At 17.6% G+C, this 22630-nt stretch overlaps 1 protein-coding gene and 2 pseudogenes across 1 annotated transcript; 1 reads left to right on the top strand and 2 right to left on the bottom strand.

Moving 5' to 3' along the window:
- Nucleotides 1–6754: 6754 nt before the first annotated feature.
- Nucleotides 6755–7303, bottom strand: LOC125290529 (40S ribosomal protein S6-like). The gene is given in 1 exon segment (XM_048237208.1): nucleotides 6755–7303. A coding segment is annotated over 1 exon segment (549 nt).
- A 1295-nt stretch (nucleotides 7304–8598) lies between these two features.
- On the top strand, nucleotides 8599–9540 carry LOC125290528 (annotated as a pseudogene).
- Nucleotides 9541–9694: 154 nt separating this feature from the next.
- Nucleotides 9695–10864, bottom strand: LOC125290525 (annotated as a pseudogene).
- Nucleotides 10865–22630: the final 11766 nt, after the last annotated feature.

Below are 22630 nucleotides of genomic sequence, written 5' to 3'. Positions count from 1 at the left end.
TGATAATATTTCAGCATATTCATCAAAAGATGCTAATAGTACTCCAGAAAGTGCACATATCTCTACTAGATTTTAAATATTTTATAAATAATTTTGATTTTTTTAAATATGAACTTAAAAAAATAAATTAAGAAGTATAAAACTTTATAATCATATATAATACACAATTAAGATATTTAAATTCCAATTATTATTCTATAAAAAATATACATAAATATAAAAAATTGTTATTTGTCAGTGGCATGAATGCAGTGAGTAGAAAAATGAATCTAGCAGCACCTGAAGGGTGAAAATGATAGAATCATTTCCTCTTCATGGATGACATGAAAATCATGTCAGACAGCGCAGAATAGTTAAATAATCTATCCTCTGTATTTATAGAAGAAGCTACAACTATTGGACTTGTTATTAACAAGGACAAATGTAGCTACTAGACTACTCTTAAAGAAAATCCATCTTTAAATACACGGTGGTAGGCCCAAAAAGGATCTACCAATATCCTCCTAGTATAAATATCTAGGCATGTAGGAAAGCCCTACTATATAGGATAAGGCCATTAAAATTCAACTAACCGATGAATATTTTAAAAGAGTGAGGAAGCTTACATTAACTAAACTTAATGGTAGGAATATGGTTAAAGCCATAAATACCTTAGCTGGAAGCCTTTTCTAGTATTCATTCGGTATAGTTAATTGGAATGAGTCAGATCTTAAGAAGATAGATGTTTAGACTAGGAAGATATTAATGGAATGTAAGTTCCATTACCAAACTGCTTCAATAGAGCGGTTGTATTTAAAGAGAAGATTTGGTGGTCGTGGTTTAGTCTCTATTCAATAGAGATGAAATGGTTCTAGTTAGAGACTAGTTCATAAGATTAATTAGAAGATAGAGACATACTAGGATGGAGAAACTGAAAGGAATTTCTCTTGAGTATGTTATAGGCTATCCCTAAGAAAACTTATGAAATATCTCAATGGTATCAACCTCAACCTTTATAGTAGTATAGTCAAGGTGTAATGTAGAAAATAGAGTACTTAAGGGAGGTAGCCTTATCGGCTGCTAATGATTTAAAAAAGAAAGATGTCTTATATTAGTAACTAAGATGGTGTCTACAAGAACTTCAATCATCTGATTTCAGAGGTCATCCCTCAACATATACAAGTAGGTGGTCCACAGAGCAATCCGTGGAACATTAATTAATTAACTTTAATTTTATTTAAAAAAAATTATTTATAAAGATATTTTTGAATTTGTTTTATTTCCTTTATAATTAAAAATTGTAATCTTAATTTTCAACCAAAATGTTTACAATTTTTATATATCTCCTTACATTTATCATTTAACTTTATGTTATAAAAAAAATTTTTAAATATAAATTTTAATATTAAATTTTCTAAATCTTTATTATAATAACATAACTATTCTTCTGTTCTATTTTTTAATATAATATTACATATACTATCATGATCTAATATATCTTTCTAATTATTTCATCCTATTATAGTATCACAATATGAACATATAAAATAATTTATATTTAATTTAATCTTTTTTATATTAAATAATCTATTAATATTTTTATTAAATAATGAAATATTTAAATAATTATATAAAAGATTAGATAATATTTCTAATACATTAATTCTGTTTTTTAAATCATATATAAATTTTATTTTATTATTAAAACATTTTTCTAATATATTATTTAAAAATTTTTCATAAATATTTATCTCTTTTATATTATCATTTTCTATATTACTTATATTTATTTCTTCTTGTTTTTTATTAATACTTGGTTTTTTATATTTTTTTATTATTTTATACTAATAACAAGAAGAACAAATAAAATCTATTATTTTTATACAACTAATATGAAATATTAATAAACATTGTTTACAAATAAAAACATTGGATATTTTGTCTAATATATTATAACATTTATTACATGTTTTTAATGTTTTTAAATTATTTAACTATAAAATATTAATATCTATTTCTTTTATTATTTTATTATCATTTTTAAATTTTATTTTTTTAAACATATTTTATAAATCAACACAAAATATTAAAAAAAATTTAAATCTAAAATTAATAATCTAATACTATAATTTAAATACTATAATTAATTAATTAATAATGCGTATTATATGTAATATCTATTATTTATTTATTTACTTTTTATTTATTTCAAATTTTTATTATTATAAAATATATAAAATTTCTCTTAAAAAGTTTTATTCATAAATAAAATTAAACTATATAATATTATTAATTATATATTTTTATATTAGATTATAAAATTATAATAAAAAAAAATTATAAATTAAATTTAAGTAATTAATTATTTTTTAAAAAGTAAAAAATTATAAAATTATAAAATATAATAATGATATCAATAATATATACTATAAATAATAAATATTATTTAAAAAATTAACATACAAAAATAATACAAAAATGAGAAATAGAAATATTATAAAAAATAGTTTAAGATTTTTTTATCTTTTATCTTTTTTAATTTAGTTAATATTAAATGAAAATTTAGATAAAATAAAAGAGAAAATAGAAGTATTAAAAAATTTTATAGACAATATAAAATCCAATACATTAAATAAGATTCCAGATTTATCTATTTTTAATAGTAAAATCGATAAAAATATTATATCAAATAAACTTAATGATAAATCTGAATTATTAACTAATTGGTTTGGTGCTAAATATGAAGATGATGAAGAAGATGATGATGAAGAAGAAAATCAAGATGAAGAAGATGAAGATGAAGAAGATGAAGATGAAGAAAATATTAAAATTGAAACAAATAATTTTAAAAAATTTAAAATTATGTTTTATGATTTTTATAATTTTTATTAGAAAGAAAATAAAAAAACAAACAAAATATTAGAATAGAAAATAAATAAATTAGAAAAAAAAATTAAAAAAAGAACTGAAAAATCATGTAAAGATATAAATGATATATATGAAAAATATTATATGAAAAAATTAAAAAAAGAAATATATAATGAAGCAAATATAATATGAAATAATTTATCAGATACTGAAAAAACAAATAAATTAAATAAAATAAATTTAAATCAAGAAACAGATAAAGAATTTATAATAAAAATAATGGTAATAAAATATCTAAAAATAATAATAGAAAATATTACAATAAAAGCTGAATTTAATATATATATATTTAATAGTTTAAATCAAATAAAAATAACAAAAAATATAGATGAAGAAAAAATATATTTAGCTAAACTTTATGATATAAAATTATCTGAACTCATATATAATAATCTAAAAAAATATACAAAAAAATTAACTAAAGAAGAACAAAAAAAAAATATCTTATTTAATTTTTATTATTTTATTACTATTGTAGTATTCGGTTATTATAAAAATAAAATAGATAAAATATAGGAATTATTAGACGATATATATAATTATTTAAATACTATACATAAACATACATATAAAATTTTTTAAAAAATGATGATTATGAATAATAATTATTTTTTTATAGTATTATTATTAATCATATATTTATATATAATAATAAAAAAATATAAAAATAAGAAAAAAAAATTAAAATTAAATTTAAGTAATTAATTTTAAAAAAGTAAAAAAAGTAAAAATTATAAAATTAAAAAATAAATAATAAATAATAAATATTATTTAAAAAATTAACATACAAAAAATGAGAAATAGAAATATTATAAAAAATACTTTAAATTTTTTTTATTTTTTATCTTTTTTAATTTAGTTAATATTAAATAAAAAAATAAAAGAAAAAATAAAAGTATTAAAAAAATTTATAAACAATATAAAATCCAATATATTAAATAAAATTCCAGATAAATGTATTTTTAATAATAAACTTAATAAAAATATTATATTAAATAAACTTAATCATAGATAGAAATTGTTAACTAATTGATTTTGTATCCTTGAAGACAAAAAAAATATTAAAATTGAAACAAATAATTTTAAAAAATTCAAAATTATGTTTTATGATTTTTATAATTTTTATTAGAAAGAAAATAAAAAAACAAACAAAATATTAGAATAGAAAATAAATAAATTAGAAAAAAAAATTAAAAAAAGAACTGAAAAATCATCTAATGATATAAACGATATATATGAAAAATATTATACTAAAATATTGAAAAAAGAAATATATAATGAAGCAAATATAATATGAAATAATTTTTCAGATACTGAAAAATTAAATATAAAAACAGATAAAGAATTTATAATAAAAACAATAGTAATAAAACATCTAAAAATAATAATAGAAAATATTACAATAAAAGCTGAATTTAATATATATTTATTTAGTAATTTAAATCAAATAGAAATAACAAAAAATATAGATGAAGAAAAAATATATTTAGCTAAACTTTATGATATAAAATTATCTGAACTCATATATAATAATCTAAAAAAATATACAGAAAAATTAACTAAAGAAGAAAAAGAAAAAATATTATATATTTTATCTATTTATTATTTTATTATTATAACATTTAATTATTATAAAAATAAAATAGATAAAATATAGGAATTATTAGACGATATATATAATTATTTAAATACTATACATAAACATACATATAAAAATTTTTTAAAAAAATGATGATTATGAATAATAATTATTTTTATAGTATTATTATTAATCATATATTTATATATAATAATAAGAAAATATAAAAATAAGAAAAAAAAATTAAAATTAAATTTAAGTAATTAATTTTAAAATAAAATAAATAAATATAAAATAAATATTTTACTTAAGCTCTATAAATTTCTTCTTCATCTCCTTCCCTATGCCCAATTATCTCCTAAACTAACTATGGCTTTACTATAAAATTTTCTTTTCTATTTCATATTAATATTTTTGCAAGTATTATAAACTAAATTACTGAAAATATAATAAAAAATATCTTGTTAATTCATCCCTTCCCTATAATCATAACTTTACTAACTAATATAGAATGATTTATTATTACTATAATAAATATTCCCAATAAATATATTAAAAATTTAAAAAAATTCATATTAGATTTTGACTTGTAATTAATAACCTAATCTATATCTAAATTATTTAATCTATTGAAAAATAATTCATTCATATCATAATAATACCCATTGTAAAAATTGTCATAAACAAACCTAAATAATATTGCCTTAAAATCTTTAAAAAATCCAAAAAATGTATGCTTGTTACTCTATATAAATGATGATGCAAATGCATTACTCATAGTATACTAACTACTTAAACTATTTCCATGGTCATACCATATCTTCTTTAACTTATGTAAACATACATCATCTATTATAAACTTATCCGCTACTATACTCTTTAATATATTATAAACTAATATAAACTACATTATATTAGTCCTATCTGTTGAATCAACACAATTAACTCTAAATATTCCATTCTACTACTATACTAAAGTATCATTTCTTACCTCACAATATCCATTTAATATTATCTTATTAAATAAATTGTTCTTTTCAAAAAAAAATTTATAATTCTATAAATTCTATCCTAAAATCTTGTAAAATTCTAAAAAATAATACTCAATGTCCTAATCCTTTAACTAATCACATAACTAAGAATATAATGACTCTAATATTCCTTCTGCTCCATGACTTTTTACTAAATTTAATATCGTTACCTACTTATATTTTTCCTTTAAATGATTAAAATATTCCTTAGACTTATCTATACACTAACTTATATCTCTCTATATATAATAATCTGGTGTTATATAAAAATTTGTTACCTAACACCATATTAATGGTATCGTTCCTCTTAATATTAAAAATGATATTATACTATTGTCCTCCTTATTATATAAAATATTCTCTGTCTCAACTGAATTTCCTACTAACTATACATTGTCATACTTCTTTAATCCCCTACAATAATATCTTGGTCCTATTCCACTATGCGCTCTTCTAGATATAATAATATAATCAATATTCTTAAATAAATTATGATCAACTTCAATAAATCCTGCCATAATTGGTGTTACATAATCATAAATTTTATATTTTTCTTTATTAACTACTTTCTAAAAAAATTTTAGTAAATGTAAATTAAATAATAATGTATTCCATGTAGTCTTATTCTTTGCATACATTCCAGATATATTCTAAGTAATATCACAATCTGGTGAAAAATATAAATGATTGTTATATAATCCATATGATAATATATTCTTTATAATATTATTCATCTTTTGATATAATGAATTAGATCCTATACTTAATATTAAATAATCTGTTGCATTGTAATAAGTCTTATTATTTAACGTATATATTTCTGTTGCTTTCTCTATAAATAATAAATATTTGCAATCAAATAGTTCATATACTCCCATAAATCCATATAATACTAATTCTTCTTCATATTTTACTGCTTTTCATATCTCTTCTTCACTTTCTATCTAACAAGTTCCTTGTATTCTATCAAATATTAAAAATGTTTTATTTGGATTATTTTCTAATGAAACAAGACTTTTAACATAAATATATTCGTCATTAAATTTTAATAATAAAAACATATTTCTTTTTTTTAATTTTTTAATTAGTGTTGAATTTGTAAAAAATAAATTTATTTAGGATCATTTATACTTTTAATTTTTATTATCATATCTAAATATTCTGATGCTAATTTTTTCTATTTATTTATTCTTTCTTCTCTTAATTTTTTATGTTTTTCTTTTTTATCTTTCTTTTCCTATGTATATAATCTACTTATTCTAGGTATAACTGTATATTCTTTTCCTGTTTTTTTATTTACTTTCTTTTTTCTTATAACATACTATGTAACATCAGCATCTAAATCTAAATTAAATAATTTTCTTATTTTACTTGCTCTTTTAGGACCTAATGATCTTGGTATTACTTTATCTGTTATTCCTTCTATTTCTTTTTCTCCTTTCTTTATTATGATAATATTTAATAATGCTATATCATGTGATATTATACTACCTCTTATAGTCTTTCTTTTTCTTTCACCTTTTCTTTTAGGATTAAAACATTTATCTTTTTTAGTTAATAATTTTCTTACTCTAATATTTTTTAATATTTTTGGTGACATTGCAAAGCCATTTTTATCAAATCCTCCTCTTATCTAAAAGATATATCCTTTGAAATCATTTGAAATAATTTCACCATCTATTTCATTATATATTCTTTTTTCATATAATGTACCTAAATCTGTTACATTATCAACTTCAATTGTTTTCTATGTTCCTGATATAGGATAAGCTATATTAAATTTCATGATAAAAATATTATACAAAAATATACACAAAATATTTAATTAATTCGAATTTAAATTTAACAATGTTAATTTATTTTTTATTATTCCTTTTATGATTTCTATTTGATCTTCAACTGATTTTATTTTAATAATGAGTCAAATTGTCATAAGTGAAATACATAATATTATAATAATTATTATCATTATAATTTTTATATTCTATAGTCTTCTATTTCTTTCTAATATATCTTTCATGTTATTATATAAATTATAAATATATATAAATTTTTATATTATATCCTAAGAGAAAAATTTTTTTTTTTAAAATTTCTTTAGTAGATAATCTTAATTTTGGAAATACGGAAATCATTTTTTGAAACTAAGTGAATAATATTTGAATCTATATCTTTTCTTTTTATCATTTTTTTAATTGTATTGTATATAGTATTTTGAATTTCTATAACTAATTTAGGATCTAAATCATCTTTTATTAATATATCAAGTGTAAGATTATATTTAGACAATTTTAATACTTTATTTATATTATATATTTGATCATCTACTGATTTAATAGTTCTTCATAAATATTTTCCTAATAATAATTCAAAAAAAATTCAGCCTATGCATCATATATCTATATCAAAATCATAAGTTGTATTACCTAGGCATATATCTAATGGTCTATATACTAAGGTACAAATATTATTACTTTTTTTTCCTTTAAAAATTGAAAAATGAGATAATCCAAAATCTATTAATTTTATATCAAATGTTTTAGTATTTAATAAAATATTCTATGGTTTAATATCTCTATGTAAAATACCTTTATTATGTAATTCATCTACTACACTAGTTAATTGAAAAATAATTTTCTGTATTTGTCCTAGAGTTAAGACTATTTCTTTATATTTGTATATATCAAATAAAGTTCTTTCAACTTCTTCTAATACAATATTAAGTTCATTCTAATTAGTATCTAAAATTATTTCGTAATGTTTAATTATGTTAGGATGATTTATCATTTTTAAAGAGGATAATTCTCTTATTATACTAGCAGTAAGGGTATTATCTTCATTTATCTTTATTTTTTTAATAACAACTTCTTTTTTATATTTTTGATCAGTAGCTCTTACAACTATACCAGATATACCTGAACCTATTATTTTAAAATTTTTAAATCTATTAATCATTTATGTATTTATTTATTCATATATAAAATAATAATAAATTTAAAATAAATGAAATATTAAAAATCGGAAATATTTTTAAAAAATAATTTTAATATTTTTCATAAATTTAAAAATATCTTTTTATCAATGTCTAAGAAAATTGAATATCTTTTAGAAGAAGATAATAAGAGATTTTCACTTATGCCAATTAAATATAATGATATATTTAATAAGTATAAGGAGCATTTAGCTGCATATTGGGTTCCAGAGGAGATAGATTTTTCACAAGATTTAATAGATTGGAACAAATTGGATAATGATTCACAAAATTTTTTAAAATTAGTTTTAGCATTTTTTGCTGCATCTGATGGTATAGTTGTAGAAAATTTAGCAAGTAATTTTATTACTGAGATTTAGTTAATAGAGGCTAAGTTTTTTTATGGATTTTAGTTAATGATGGAAAATATACATAGTCATGTTTATTCTTTATTTATTGATACATTAATTATAGAAGAAGTAGAGAAATAGAAATTATTAAATGGTATACAAAATTTTATAGGTGTATAGAAAAAAGCAGAATGAGCATTAAAGTGATTAGATAGTAGTAGAGAATTTTCAGAAAGATTAATAGCATTTTCTGCAGTAGAAGGTATAATGTTTAGTAGTTCATTTTGCGCAATATTCTTTTTTAAGAAGAAGGGATTAATGCCTGGATTAACATTTAGTAATGAATTGATATCTAGAGATGAAGGATTACATACAGATTTTGCATGTTTATTATATACAAATCATATATAGAATAAAATTTCAAATAAAAAAATACAAGAAATAATAAGAGAAGCAGTAGATGTAGAAATTATTTTTATAAATGAAGCATTACCAAATAATATTTTAGGAATTAATTCTAATGAAATGATAGTATATGTTAAGTTTGTTGCTGATAGATTATTAAAAGCATTAGATACTGAACCTATATATAATGTAGTAAATCCATTTCCATGAATGGATCAAATTAATATAACAGGAAAAACTAATTTTTTTGAAAAAAGAGTTTCAGAATATCAAAAAGCTAATATTAAAGTTTCATAGAATATAAGTGAAAAAGATTTTGATGATGTTTATTTTTAATTATTTTTAAAACAAAATCTTATTATAAAATAAGAGTTTATTATAAAAATATGATTTATTTTACTTTTATAAAATATTATATGATAATAAAAATTTAAAAAATATATTAAATTTTCTAATAGGTAATAGAACTTTCCAATTTTTTAGCATCCAATAATTTTCTACAACTTTTAATAAAATCTTCATTTAAACAATAATCCCTATCGTCTCTTAATGCAAAATAACCTGCTTCAGTACATAAATTTCTCATATCTGCACCATTAAATCCTACAGTCATTTGTATAATACTAGATAAATCTACTTCATTTTTTATATTCATTTTTCTTGTATATATTTTGAAGATAGATAATCTACCATTTTCATCAGGTAAAGGAATTTCTATTTTTTTATCTAATCTTCCAGGTCTTAACAAAGCAGGATCTAATACATCTGGTCTATTTGTAGCCATTATAACTTTAACATCTATTAACTAATCAAAACCATCCATCTAATTTAATAATTCTGTTAATGTTCTTTGAATTTCTCTATCTGCTGCTGTTCCATTTTCTAATCTTTTACTACCTATAGAATCTATTTCATCTATAAATATTATACAAGGACTATTCTATTTAGCAAAATTGAAAATATCTCTAATTAATTTTGATGACTATCCTATATATTTATCTATTATACTACTACCAGAAACAGCTAAAAATTTTGCATTTATATTTTTTGACATTATTTTAGCTAAAAGAGTTTTACCTGTACCAGGTGGACCATATAATAAAACACCTTTTAATGGTCTTATTCCTACTTTCTAAAATATTTCTGGATTAATTAATGGTAATTCTATAGATTCTCTTAATTCTTTTAATTGTTCCGTTAATCCTCCTATATCATTATAAGAAATATTAGAAAGTGTATTAGATGTCATATTATATATTGTTGGATCAACTTCTGTTGGTAATGGTCTCATTATTGTTAATGTCTTAATATCTACTACTACTCTTGTATCAGGTACTAAATAACTTTCCTTAATTGTTTTTCTATATGTAACAATATAATTATGTTCTTGCATCATTTTAATAATAAATCTTTCACTGTCTATTCTAGTTATTATTGTTCCTAATAAGAATCCAATAGTATCTAATTCTTTAACTTTCTATTCTAAATTATTATATAACTTTAAATTTTTTTCTATATCTTCTCTTAATTTTTTATTTTCTTTTTCTAATTCATTATAAACATTTGATAATTTATTATAAATTTCTATTAATTTATTTTTTTCTTCATCTTCTAATATCATAACAACACAAAATATTTAAATATGAACTTATTTTCTGATACTGATTCTGAGAATGAATTATTGGATGCAGAAAATTTACAAAAATTTACATCCACAACTAATATAATAGAAGATGATATTTTATTAATAAATAAACCAAAAAATGAAAATAAAAAATTAGAATTAAATTATGGAAATGAAAAAATAGAAATAAAAACAATTTGAAATGGATTTGAACATTTATATAAACATAATAAAAATAAAAAAATTTTATTTGTAAAAAAATATAATTCAGATAAATATTATTCTAATACAATAGAAGAATTTAGAAATAATTTTATTAATTTAGGATTAAATATTAAATAGTTAGGATTAAAAAGTAAAAATTATATTGGAATATGTTCTAAAACAAGAATTGAATTTATAGAAACTATTTTTGCATGTATGAGTTAGAATTTTATTATAGTACCATTATATGATACATTAGGAGTAGAATCTATTAAATATATAATAAAATTATTGAACTTAACACATATAATAGTAGAAAAATCAAAATTTTCTTTATTAAAAGAAATTTTAGATAATGAAAATTTAAATTTAGAATATATTATATAGTTAGATTATAGAGAAAATTTTGAAAATAAAAATGAAGAATTTAATGATAAAATAAAAGAAGAATGAAAAAATAAATATAAAATAGAAGTTTTATCTTATACTAAATTATTAAATAAAAATAATGAAAATTTAGAATTAAATCCTTGTTAGGAAAATGATATAGCATTATTATTATTTACTAGTGGAACAACATCTGCACCTAAAGGTGTAGAATTAACTACAAATAATTTAATAGCTGTTATTAGAGATTTAAAAAGTATAGTAAAAGATGATTTAATAGAAAAAAGATATTTTGCATTTTTACCATTATCTCATATATTAGAATTTAATTTAGAATTATCTGTTTTATTATTTGGTTCAAGTATTTATTATTTTAGTGGAATAAGAGATAATTTTTAGTATGAAATGAAATTTGTTAAACCTTATATATTTGTAGGTGTTCCTAAAATATTTTAGAGATTTTATAAGGAATTAATGAATAAAATTTAGAATTTTAATTTTTTAAAAAGAAAATTTATATTATATGAACTAATGAATGCTAAATATAATTTAAAACATAATTAGAATTAGAGAGGATTTTTAGATAAACAAATAACAGATACTATAGCAGAAGAATTAGGATTAAATAAAACAGCAATTGTTATATGTGCAGCTTCTAAATTACAATGTTGGTTGCATAAATTTTTAAAAACAATTTTATCAAATTCTTGAGTAACTTGTGGTTATGGTTTATCAGAATCTAGTATGTTAATATCTTATTGTGAGAAAAATTATAATAAATATAATTCTGTTGGTATATCAATTGATTGTTGTGAAATAGCATTAAGATCTGTTTCTGAATTAGAATATTTTATAACAGATAATCCTTGTCCTAGAGGAGAAATATTAGTAAAAGGTGAAAATATTTTTAATAAATATTATGAAAATGAAGAAGAAACAAAAAAATCAAAATATAAAGGTTGATTTTGTACAGGAGATATAGGAAAATATAATAAAGATGGAACTATTAGTATAATAGATAGGAAGAAAAATATTTTTAAATTATCACATGGTGAATATATAGCAGTAGAAAAAATAGAAAATATTTATATTAAAATTAATATTATAGGATAGATATGAGTTTATGGTGAAAATATAAGAGAATATATAATAGCAGTGATTGTACCAGATGTAAAATATTTATTGAATAATGATAAATTTTTAAAAGAATTAAAAAAATTAGATTCTAATATAATGAAAAATTTAACAAATAAAAATTTTTTAGAAAATTTTGAAAAATGTGTAAAATAGAATGAGTAGATGATAAGAGATATTATTGATGAAAAAATAAAAAATGTAAAATTATTTGGTTTTGAAAAAATAAAAAAATATATTATTTATAGTAAAATTAATGAATAGTATCTTGGATTTAATATAGAAAACGATTTATTAACTCCTACATTAAAATATAAAAGATTTAAATTAAAAGAATTTTTTAAGGATGATATAAAGAACATATATACTTAATTATTTTTAAGAATAGATAAATAATTTTCTTTTATTGTTTTATTATAAGATTTTATTAATAAATAAACTTCTTTTACTATATCTATATTTAAAGTTATAGATATAGGAATTTTATTATAAATAAAATTTATAATATTATTTGTTAGAGTTAAATCTTCTATTGCGCCTACATTAATTTGAATTATATTTTCAAAATTTTGATTATTTACAATAAATACATTTTGATTTATTCCTAATCAATACATATTATTATTATTATTATTATTTAAATTATTAAATTTTTCAGGTTTTAAAATATCTAATATAGGAAAATAACTACAAGCATATAATAATTCTTCTCTCATTAATGTCAAATATATTTTATAACATTCTTTTTAGTTAATTCTTTTTTAAAAATATTTTTGTATTTCTATTCATATATTATTTTTTATTATATTTAAATCATCTTTTATATAATAAGGTATTAATAAATTTAAAGTAGAATTATATATTTCATCTATATTACTTGGTAATACTAAATTATTAATATTTATTAATTGTATAGCTAATAATTTATATAATAAATTAATATTTATTTTAAATTTAATTCCTTTTGTTATATCACTATAAGCTTGATAATATAAAATTTCTAAATATTCTAAAGATAAATTATCTAATACGAGATCTTCTAATATATATATTTTTTTATATAATAATATTTTATATATTAAATTATTTATTATTTTTTGTTCATTGTATCATTTAAAATAAATATCTAAAATTTTATCTTCAGGACTTATTTCTTTATTTCATTTTTTATATTTTTCATCTTCTAAATTTCATGAAATTTTAATAAAAAATAAGGAACTTTTTATTTCTTTTATATATAATCTCTAACAGATAATTTCTATAAATTCTTTAACTTTCATATTAGAATTAGATTCTAAATTAAAAGTAATTTTTCTTCCATCAATATTATAAATTTCTATAGGAATAGTAGGAGGATTAAAAAAATTTTTTATATCATTCATAGTTAATTTATCTTTATTAAATTTGTTTTTGTTTTCAGTTAAACTTAAGTAACACTTTGTAACAATATCCGGAATACTATTAAATCCAACAGGGATTCTATTTACACCATTATAAGAAAGAATATTTTGTAGTATATCTTTTAACTCATCTTCAATAATATTATTATATAAATTTATTATAATATATAAAAATTTTCAACCATAAATTCTACTATTTTCATTTTCATTATTTATTAATTGTTTTAATATTTGTATAATTATTTCTTGAATTAAATCTTGATCTTTGTTTATCTATTTTATTATTTCTAAACATAACGATGGTATACATGCAGTATATTTATCTTTCATTATTCTTCTTAAACAATTAAATAAATATATTGCGATTTCTTCTTTATCCTAATTTAATTTAGTTAATGATTGATTTATATCTTCATTGACTCATTCTAATGATAGATTTTTATTATTTAATTTTTTATATTTATTTAATTCTATTTTACTTTTACTATGTTTTAATTCTATTTTTTCCTATTTTTCTTTTAATATATTATTTTCTTCTTTTTCTTTTAATATAGGAGAATTTAAATCTTTTTCTTTTAATTGTTTTTCTTTTAATTCTTTTATTAATTTTAATTCCTATTCCTATTTTAATTCCTATTCCTATTTTAATTTTTTTTTTAATTCCTATTTTTTTATTAATTCCTGTTTTTTTATTAATTCCTATTGTTTATATCATATTTCTTTTATTTTATTTGTTAATAAGAGATTAAGATCGTTTCTATAAAAAATATAATTTATTCCATATTTAATATTCTAAAGAGAAAAATAATTTTTATAAATTGAATGTAAATTTTTTATAAATTTTTTACAATTATTTTTTGGAGATTCATTTTTATTTAAATTAATTTCTATTATATTTTCATAAATATCTAAAAAATTTTCAAAATGTTTTTTATAAGAAAATCCATTTTTTTTAATTTCTATTGTTTCAAGTATACCATTATTCTCTATCTAATTCATTACTGTATTAAAATTAAAATCATTTGGTTTACTAAATTCATTAGGTTTAATACATTTTATATAAAATATCTCGCTTTGTTTTATTTTTTTAATTAATAAATTTAGTTCATTAGAAAACTATTTTATTATTGATTCCTTTTTATCTATATGATTTAATGATTTTAATATTATATTTTTTGAATTTTTTAATAATTCTACCTAATATGGCATTATTCTATCTTGATTTTTATCTAAAAATCCATTTATATTATATGTTAAATGATTTTTATTATGTCTTATAATAAATAAATTTGGATTTTCTATATTTTTTTCTCAATTTTTATTATTTTTTAATAATTTTTCTAAAAGTTTTTGATCATTTTCATTCGGTATTATCATTTCCTCCTCTATTATATCTATAAATCCATTTCTTTTTTCTATAAAATTTATTAATTCTTGATTATTATTATATTTTATTTCTTTATTAAATTCAATATTTTCTTTTTTATATTCTTCTAAATTTTCTTTAAATACATTATCAGAAAATAATTCATTTAATTTTTCATTGGCATAATTAATACAAAACTATTCAAAATAATTATATCCTATTTCCTTCTCATTATTTTCTAATCCAAATATATCTAATATACCTATATATATTTCTGTTTTTTCTTTACATATTTTTTTATTAATTTTTTCTATTATTCAATTAAATAATGTAATATATAATTCCTTTGCTATACTATCTCTAAATTTTATACATTGATCTAAATGTAATCTTATTATTGTTTTTTCTTTCGCTATCATTACAGTTTTATATAATAAATTTTTTTCTAATTCTTCTTTATCTATATATAATATTTCACATACTTTTTCTAATACTTCCATATTTTTTATATTTATTTTCTCCGTTTCTTTATCTATAGAAAATTCAATATTTCCTAATCATAATATACCTGATATAATTTTTCATATATTTAACTATTCTTCCTTACTAATATCTATTCTGTCCATTGTCTATATAATTTCATTAATATTATTAATATTGCTATTATTTTTTAAATAATTATAATCCATATTTTCTAATTTAATTTCTTTTAATATTTCATTATTTAAATTAAATAAATCATAAAATATATGAAAATTTTTTTCATTTTTCTATTGCTTTACTACTCTTGTCTTTTCTAATAAATAATACTATATAAATCCTGATACTATCATATTATTTTTAAAATAAATTTCAACTCATTTTCCAAATCTACTAGAATTATTGTTATGTATTGTATTCGCATTTCCAAATGCTTCTAATAATATATTACTATATAATAATATATCATTTAATTCTTTATTTACATTCACAGTTTCTGTTAAATAATCTAATATAAATTTAAATGTTTCTGTTTTTCCCGATCCACTTTCTCCCTATATTAATATTGTCTATATTCTATTATTAATTATTATATTATTATATGTTCAATTAACAAGCCTATATACATGCGGTACATCATCCACTTCTGATTCAGTAATTTTATTATATTGTTTAATATACATTGGCGTATATATACCCAATGATTTATATGGATTAATAAAAATTAATATTTTTCCTATATATGTATATACTAAATCCTCCATATATCTCTATCTTAAATTATACCATATTATCGGTATAGTATATTCTTCCATTTTAATAAAATTATGATATGTTTTTCCTATTGTTGAAATATTACATAACTATAACTTCTATATATAATCCCATTTACTCTCAATCTCCTATCCACTCATTAATTTTAATGTTGCCGTATTGTTTTCCTTGTTATATTTATTAAGTTTTGCCGGAATATATCCATCTACTCCTTCATATCATACTCAACTATTATTCATATTGTTAAATTTAAGTAAAAAAATTAATTTAATTTAGTTCATATATCAATTATTTTATTATATATTTTCTTATTAAAAAATAATAAATATTCCCTTAATAAAAACTATTTATTAATATTAATTAACTTTATAAATTTTTCCTTTTTATAACAATCATTTTCCATTAATATATTTAAAAAATTTAATACCTTCTAATTTCGATTCTTAAAATCTATAAAAATATTCGTATTAATATTAATATATTTATAAAACTATTCTAAAATTTTAAAAATTTTTCCTTCAAAAAAATATTTTGCAAATGACATATAATGTATTGTTAAATTATTGTAATATACAAAATTAAATAAATTAATTTTTCATAATTTTTTTGTAAAATAAAAATTTCCTTTAAATAAAAATTCATCATTTTTATACTATATTCCTCTTATCTCCTATATCCTAAAATAATCTAATTTATTATAATAACATAAATTATATAATAATGTCTTATTAATCCTACTACAATCATTAATATAATACTATTTTTTTACTTTAAATTTCTACATATATAAAATAATTTCATTCTTCTCAACTCTTATTAATGATCCCTTATACTTCTAATATATTTTTTCACTTTCCTATATCTAAAATATATTCTATCCTATACATATACATACCATATTTATATTACATAATACTAATATTTCTAAAAATTCCTATTCTAATTTATTATTTAATTCCGGTAATTTATCATAAAATTCCCATTCTTTTTCTATTAAATTTAATATTTTCATTTTTCTAACTGTACTTTTTATACTCTCATTAACTTCTTTAAATTTAAATTTTAAATAATTTTCTTTATATAATAAATAATAATTAAATAAATCAGAATTTTCATTCTTAAAAATATTTTTTATTTTCTAAACATAACAAAAAATACAAATAATAATTATCGTAATCTAAAATAATTCCTTACTTATTCTTATAGATAATAAAATCATTTTAGTTAATCTTATAGAATATTCAAAATATGATATATAAATACCTAATTTAGTTATTTTATCCCCTATTATTAACTTATTTTCTTCCAATATTTTTATACTTTTATTTAAAATTTTCTAATCTATAGAAACTATAAATGGAAAATTTATTATATCTGTTATACCAATAGATAATAACTATAATATTATATACTCCATATTAATATTTAATAATTCTGAATCCTATTTTTCCCTCATCTATTCATACTATTTAATAGTATAAAGTCTATAACATACTCCATTACTTTCTCTTCCACATCTTCCACTTCTCTATAATGCCGAACCTTTATCTATATATTCTATTTTATATTTTATTAATCCATTTTTATTAATATATTTTCTCTTAACTAATCCATAATCTATAACATATTTTATATTAGGTAATGTTATAGATGTCTCTGCTACATTCGTAGATATTATAATTTTTTTATTCTAATTTTTATATATATTTTTAATCTTATTTTTATTAATACCAGAATATAATAAATAAATTTCTATCTCTAAATCTATTAATAATTTTTTTAATTTTTTTATCTCTCTTTTTCCTGTTGAAAATATTAAAATATTTCCCTTTTTATTTTTTATCTAACTTATTATTTCCTTTAAATTTATTGTTTCTTTCTATAAATAATTTATATTAATATTATATTTTCTTCCTTCTATCTTTATTAATGGATACTCTATTTCACAATATAAATATTTTTTATAATAATCCTATATATCTCTTAAACTTTCTATATTCGCAGACATAAATATAATTTTTTTCTTATTTCTTATAAAATATAATAATGTTATTAATAATTCCTATCAATAATTTTTCTCATGTATTTCATCTATAACTAAACAACAATATTTCTTTAATTCATAATCAGATTTTAATTCATTAAATAATATTCCTACTGTCATAAATTTTATTTTTGTATTTTTATTTTCTTTATTTTCATTTTTTATCTAATAAGATATAATTTTTTTATTTTCTTTTAATTCCTATTTTACCCTCTAATATACTAACTTAGTTGCTAATCTTCGTGGCTATGTTATCCCTATTATACCCTCCTTATCCTTATATAAATTTAATAATATTAATGGTAATTTAGTCGTTTTTCCTACTCCTGTTTCTCCATATATAAATATAATATTAAAATTAGAAACTGAATCAATTATCTCATAATTGTAATCTAAAATCATTTAAATAAACACAAAGATGAATTATTTTAATTATATTTCTAACTCTAAACAAAATAATATAATTCCTTTGTCTTTTCATTTATATAACTTAAATTTAAATAATAATAACAATAATAATCTAAAATTAGAATATAAAAAAATAAAATTAAAAAAAGATAAAGAAATTAATATAGATCTTATTAAATATAAAAAATTAAATATAAATTTTCATAAATTTCTTGTTACTTCCAATAACTTAGTTACTTCTAATAATATTGTTAATGTATTAAAAAATATTAATTTTGATAATCATAAAAATAATTTATTTAATTTAAATATAGAAAATAATATTCATACAATTAAAATTATAAAAAATTTAAATAATGAAATAATTTCTAATATAAGATGTGCTATTATAGATAAAATAGATCATTATATTATTAATAAATTTCCCTGTATTTATTTTTATTTAAATAAAACTCCCCTAGTAGATACATTAAAAAATAAAAAAGTATTTTGCATCTGTTTAAAAAATCCTAATGCAAAAAAAGAAATTTGAAAAATTTTATATAAATTAATTTTAATTTAAAATTTTTAAAAATTAAAATTAATTTCATTAAGAATAATTATTCATCATCACTAGAAGAAAAAAATTTATCACTCATAAAATCTTCTTCTTTCTATTCTATATTTTGTAATATACTAAACATGCTTCCTGTTCCTCCTCTTACTAACTATCCACATATAATATTACTACTAGGTGTTATCATTTTTTCTTTCTATTTTAATTCTATTATTTTCTTTAATTTAGAAATTCCTGCTTCAAAACTTATATCTAATAATGAACTACTACTTGTACCTATTCCTTTTCTACTAAATGTTCTTATATATCCTAAATTTGTCATATAATCAGCTAATAATATAAAATGATTTTTATTGATTTTTATACCATATCCATTAAATAAATTATCAATTTCATTAATAATTAAATTTCTTACTGCTTCTATTCCATATAATTTATAAATTTCATTTAATTTATTATATTCTTTTATATCTCCTGTAAAATCTAATAATTTTTTACTAAATATTTTTTCAGTATTTTCTGTATTAAAACTTACTATATTATTATTAATAGATAAATTTAAAACTGTTTTATAAAAAGAATTTAATTTTTTTATTAATTTTTTATGTGAAAAATTTCCTTCCATTTTTAATTCTATTTTACTTTTATATAAATTCTATGTTACTTTAATACTACTTATTTTTATTATTTCTTTTTTCTATATTTTTAATACTCCATTACATAATATATTTTTTAATTTATTAATTCCATGCGTAACATCTGATTCATTACATCCTGCTAAATGAAAAGTATTTAATGTCATTTGAGTACTAGGTTCTCCTATACTCTATGCTGTTAATATTCCTATATATTCTCCTGGCTCCATATTAAAAATATTATTAAAATGAATAATTTTTTTATTTTCATCTCTTATTGTATTATCATATTCTATTATATAACTTTCTAAACATTTTATTAATGATCTTTGTAAATAACCAGAAAATGTTGTTTTAATTGCTGTATCTATTAATCCTTCTCTTCCTGCCATACAATGAAAATAAAAACTTTCCGGAGTTAATCCATTTGAAAATCTTTCTATAATATAACCATTAGCTATTGGATTTTTAGTATTTTTTATAGAAGAAGGTAATGTTTTATTACTTATCATTTTAGGTATACTTCCTCCTTCTAATTCCTATTGTCCTAATAAAGTTAAACATTGAGAAAAATTAACATCAGATCCTTTTGCTCCACTTTTTACCATTAAATAAAATCCATTGTTAGTATATAATGGAATATTTTTATTAATTATTTCTGTTGTTATTTGATTTTTATTATTTAAATTTATTTTTTTAAATATTTTTATAAAATTTTTTATTATTTCAATTTATAGAAATTAAATCCTTAATACCAATAGTAAATCCAATTCTATTTAAATAATATAATAATGTTCTTCCTAAATTATTAATTATTTTTTCAATATCTAATAAATCATCATAAGATAATGGATTATTTAAAATAGAACTTTCTGTAGCTCCTATATGTTTCTTATTTAAAATACCTTCTAATAAAATTCCATTTCTTATTAATAAATCCTATTTATCATAAAAAATATTTTTTCCAAATTTTGTATTTTTTAATATAGTACTAATAACTTGTTTTCCTGTATATAATATTTCTGGAAATATTATAGTAGGTAATTCCATTCTTACATTATCTATATCTGAAATTAAAGAAAAATATAATATTTTATTTAAAAAAATATTTTTTCTAGTTAAAATATTTGCAGAAATTATATAATCTTGAAATAATCCTCTTATAGGATTATTATTTTTTATACTTAAAAATTGATTAGAAGTAATAGCTAACTATCTACATTCAGCCATAGATAATAAAGTTTGAGGTATATGAATATTAATTTCATCTCCATCAAAATCCGCATTATAAGACTAACAATTAACATAATGAATTCTAATAACTTCATCATTTTTTAATATTTTAGCATAATGACCCATCATACTAGGTCTATGTAAAGTAGGCTATCTATTACATATACAAATATCATTATCTTTAAGATGTCTAAAAACTATATTTCCTAATTTTAATCTTTTAGAAATAATTAATCTTTCTTTTTCTGTTTTATTTAATAAAGAAATTTTTTCTTTATTTATTTTTATATAATTTGCACCTGGATGAATATTATTTCCATTAATAATATGCTTCTATAAAATTTTATAATTAAATTTTGTTACTTTTTCTTTTATAGTTAAAATTTTAGCAAATGTTTCTGGAATACCTACTTGATTAGTATGAAGAAAAGGATCAGAACTTACAACAGATCTACAAGTATTATTTACTCTTTTTCCTAATAAATTTTTTCTAAAAATACCATTTTTATTTTCTATTAATTTTTTAGTTATATTAAAAATTTTTTCAATTATATTTTGTATATCGTCTCTATTAATCTTATCTCTATTAATTTTAAAAAGTAATAATTTTAATAAAGGAATTTTCTAAGTAATTTCTTTAGTTAATATAATAAAATTATTAAAATATTTTTTATTTTTTATAATTTTTTTAACTTCTGTAATATTTAAAATATTTTTCTATTTAGTTAATGGATTAATAATTATAAAATTGGAATTTTGTTTTTTAATTATTGGTTTTAATACTTTACATTTATCACATTTATTATTTTCTATTTTCTTTTTACAAATATAACAAATATTTGATAATTTTTTTCTTAAATTTCTAATAAATAAAGGATTAAAATAAAATTCTTTAAGATCTAATTTATATAAATGAGTGGGACAATCAAATTTTTTTAATTTACAAAAATTACAATAATAATTATCTTCCATTATAGAATAAAGATCTTTTGTTGTTTTTATTTCTTTTACAATAAATTTATTTATTTCATTTTCTTTATATATTTTATATTTTATTCATTTAATTTTTTTCATGTCAAATTTATGTTAATTGTAATAAATAAAAAATCGGAAAATTATTTAATAAAAAATTCAAAATAAAA

Source organism: Alosa alosa, unplaced genomic scaffold, assembly GCF_017589495.1.
Source record: "Alosa alosa isolate M-15738 ecotype Scorff River unplaced genomic scaffold, AALO_Geno_1.1 AALO_1.0_unplaced_6, whole genome shotgun sequence".
Lineage (NCBI taxonomy): Eukaryota > Metazoa > Chordata > Actinopteri > Clupeiformes > Clupeidae > Alosa > Alosa alosa.
Note: the sequence above shows the minus strand (reverse complement) of the source record. Positions and strands in the feature narration are given on the sequence as shown.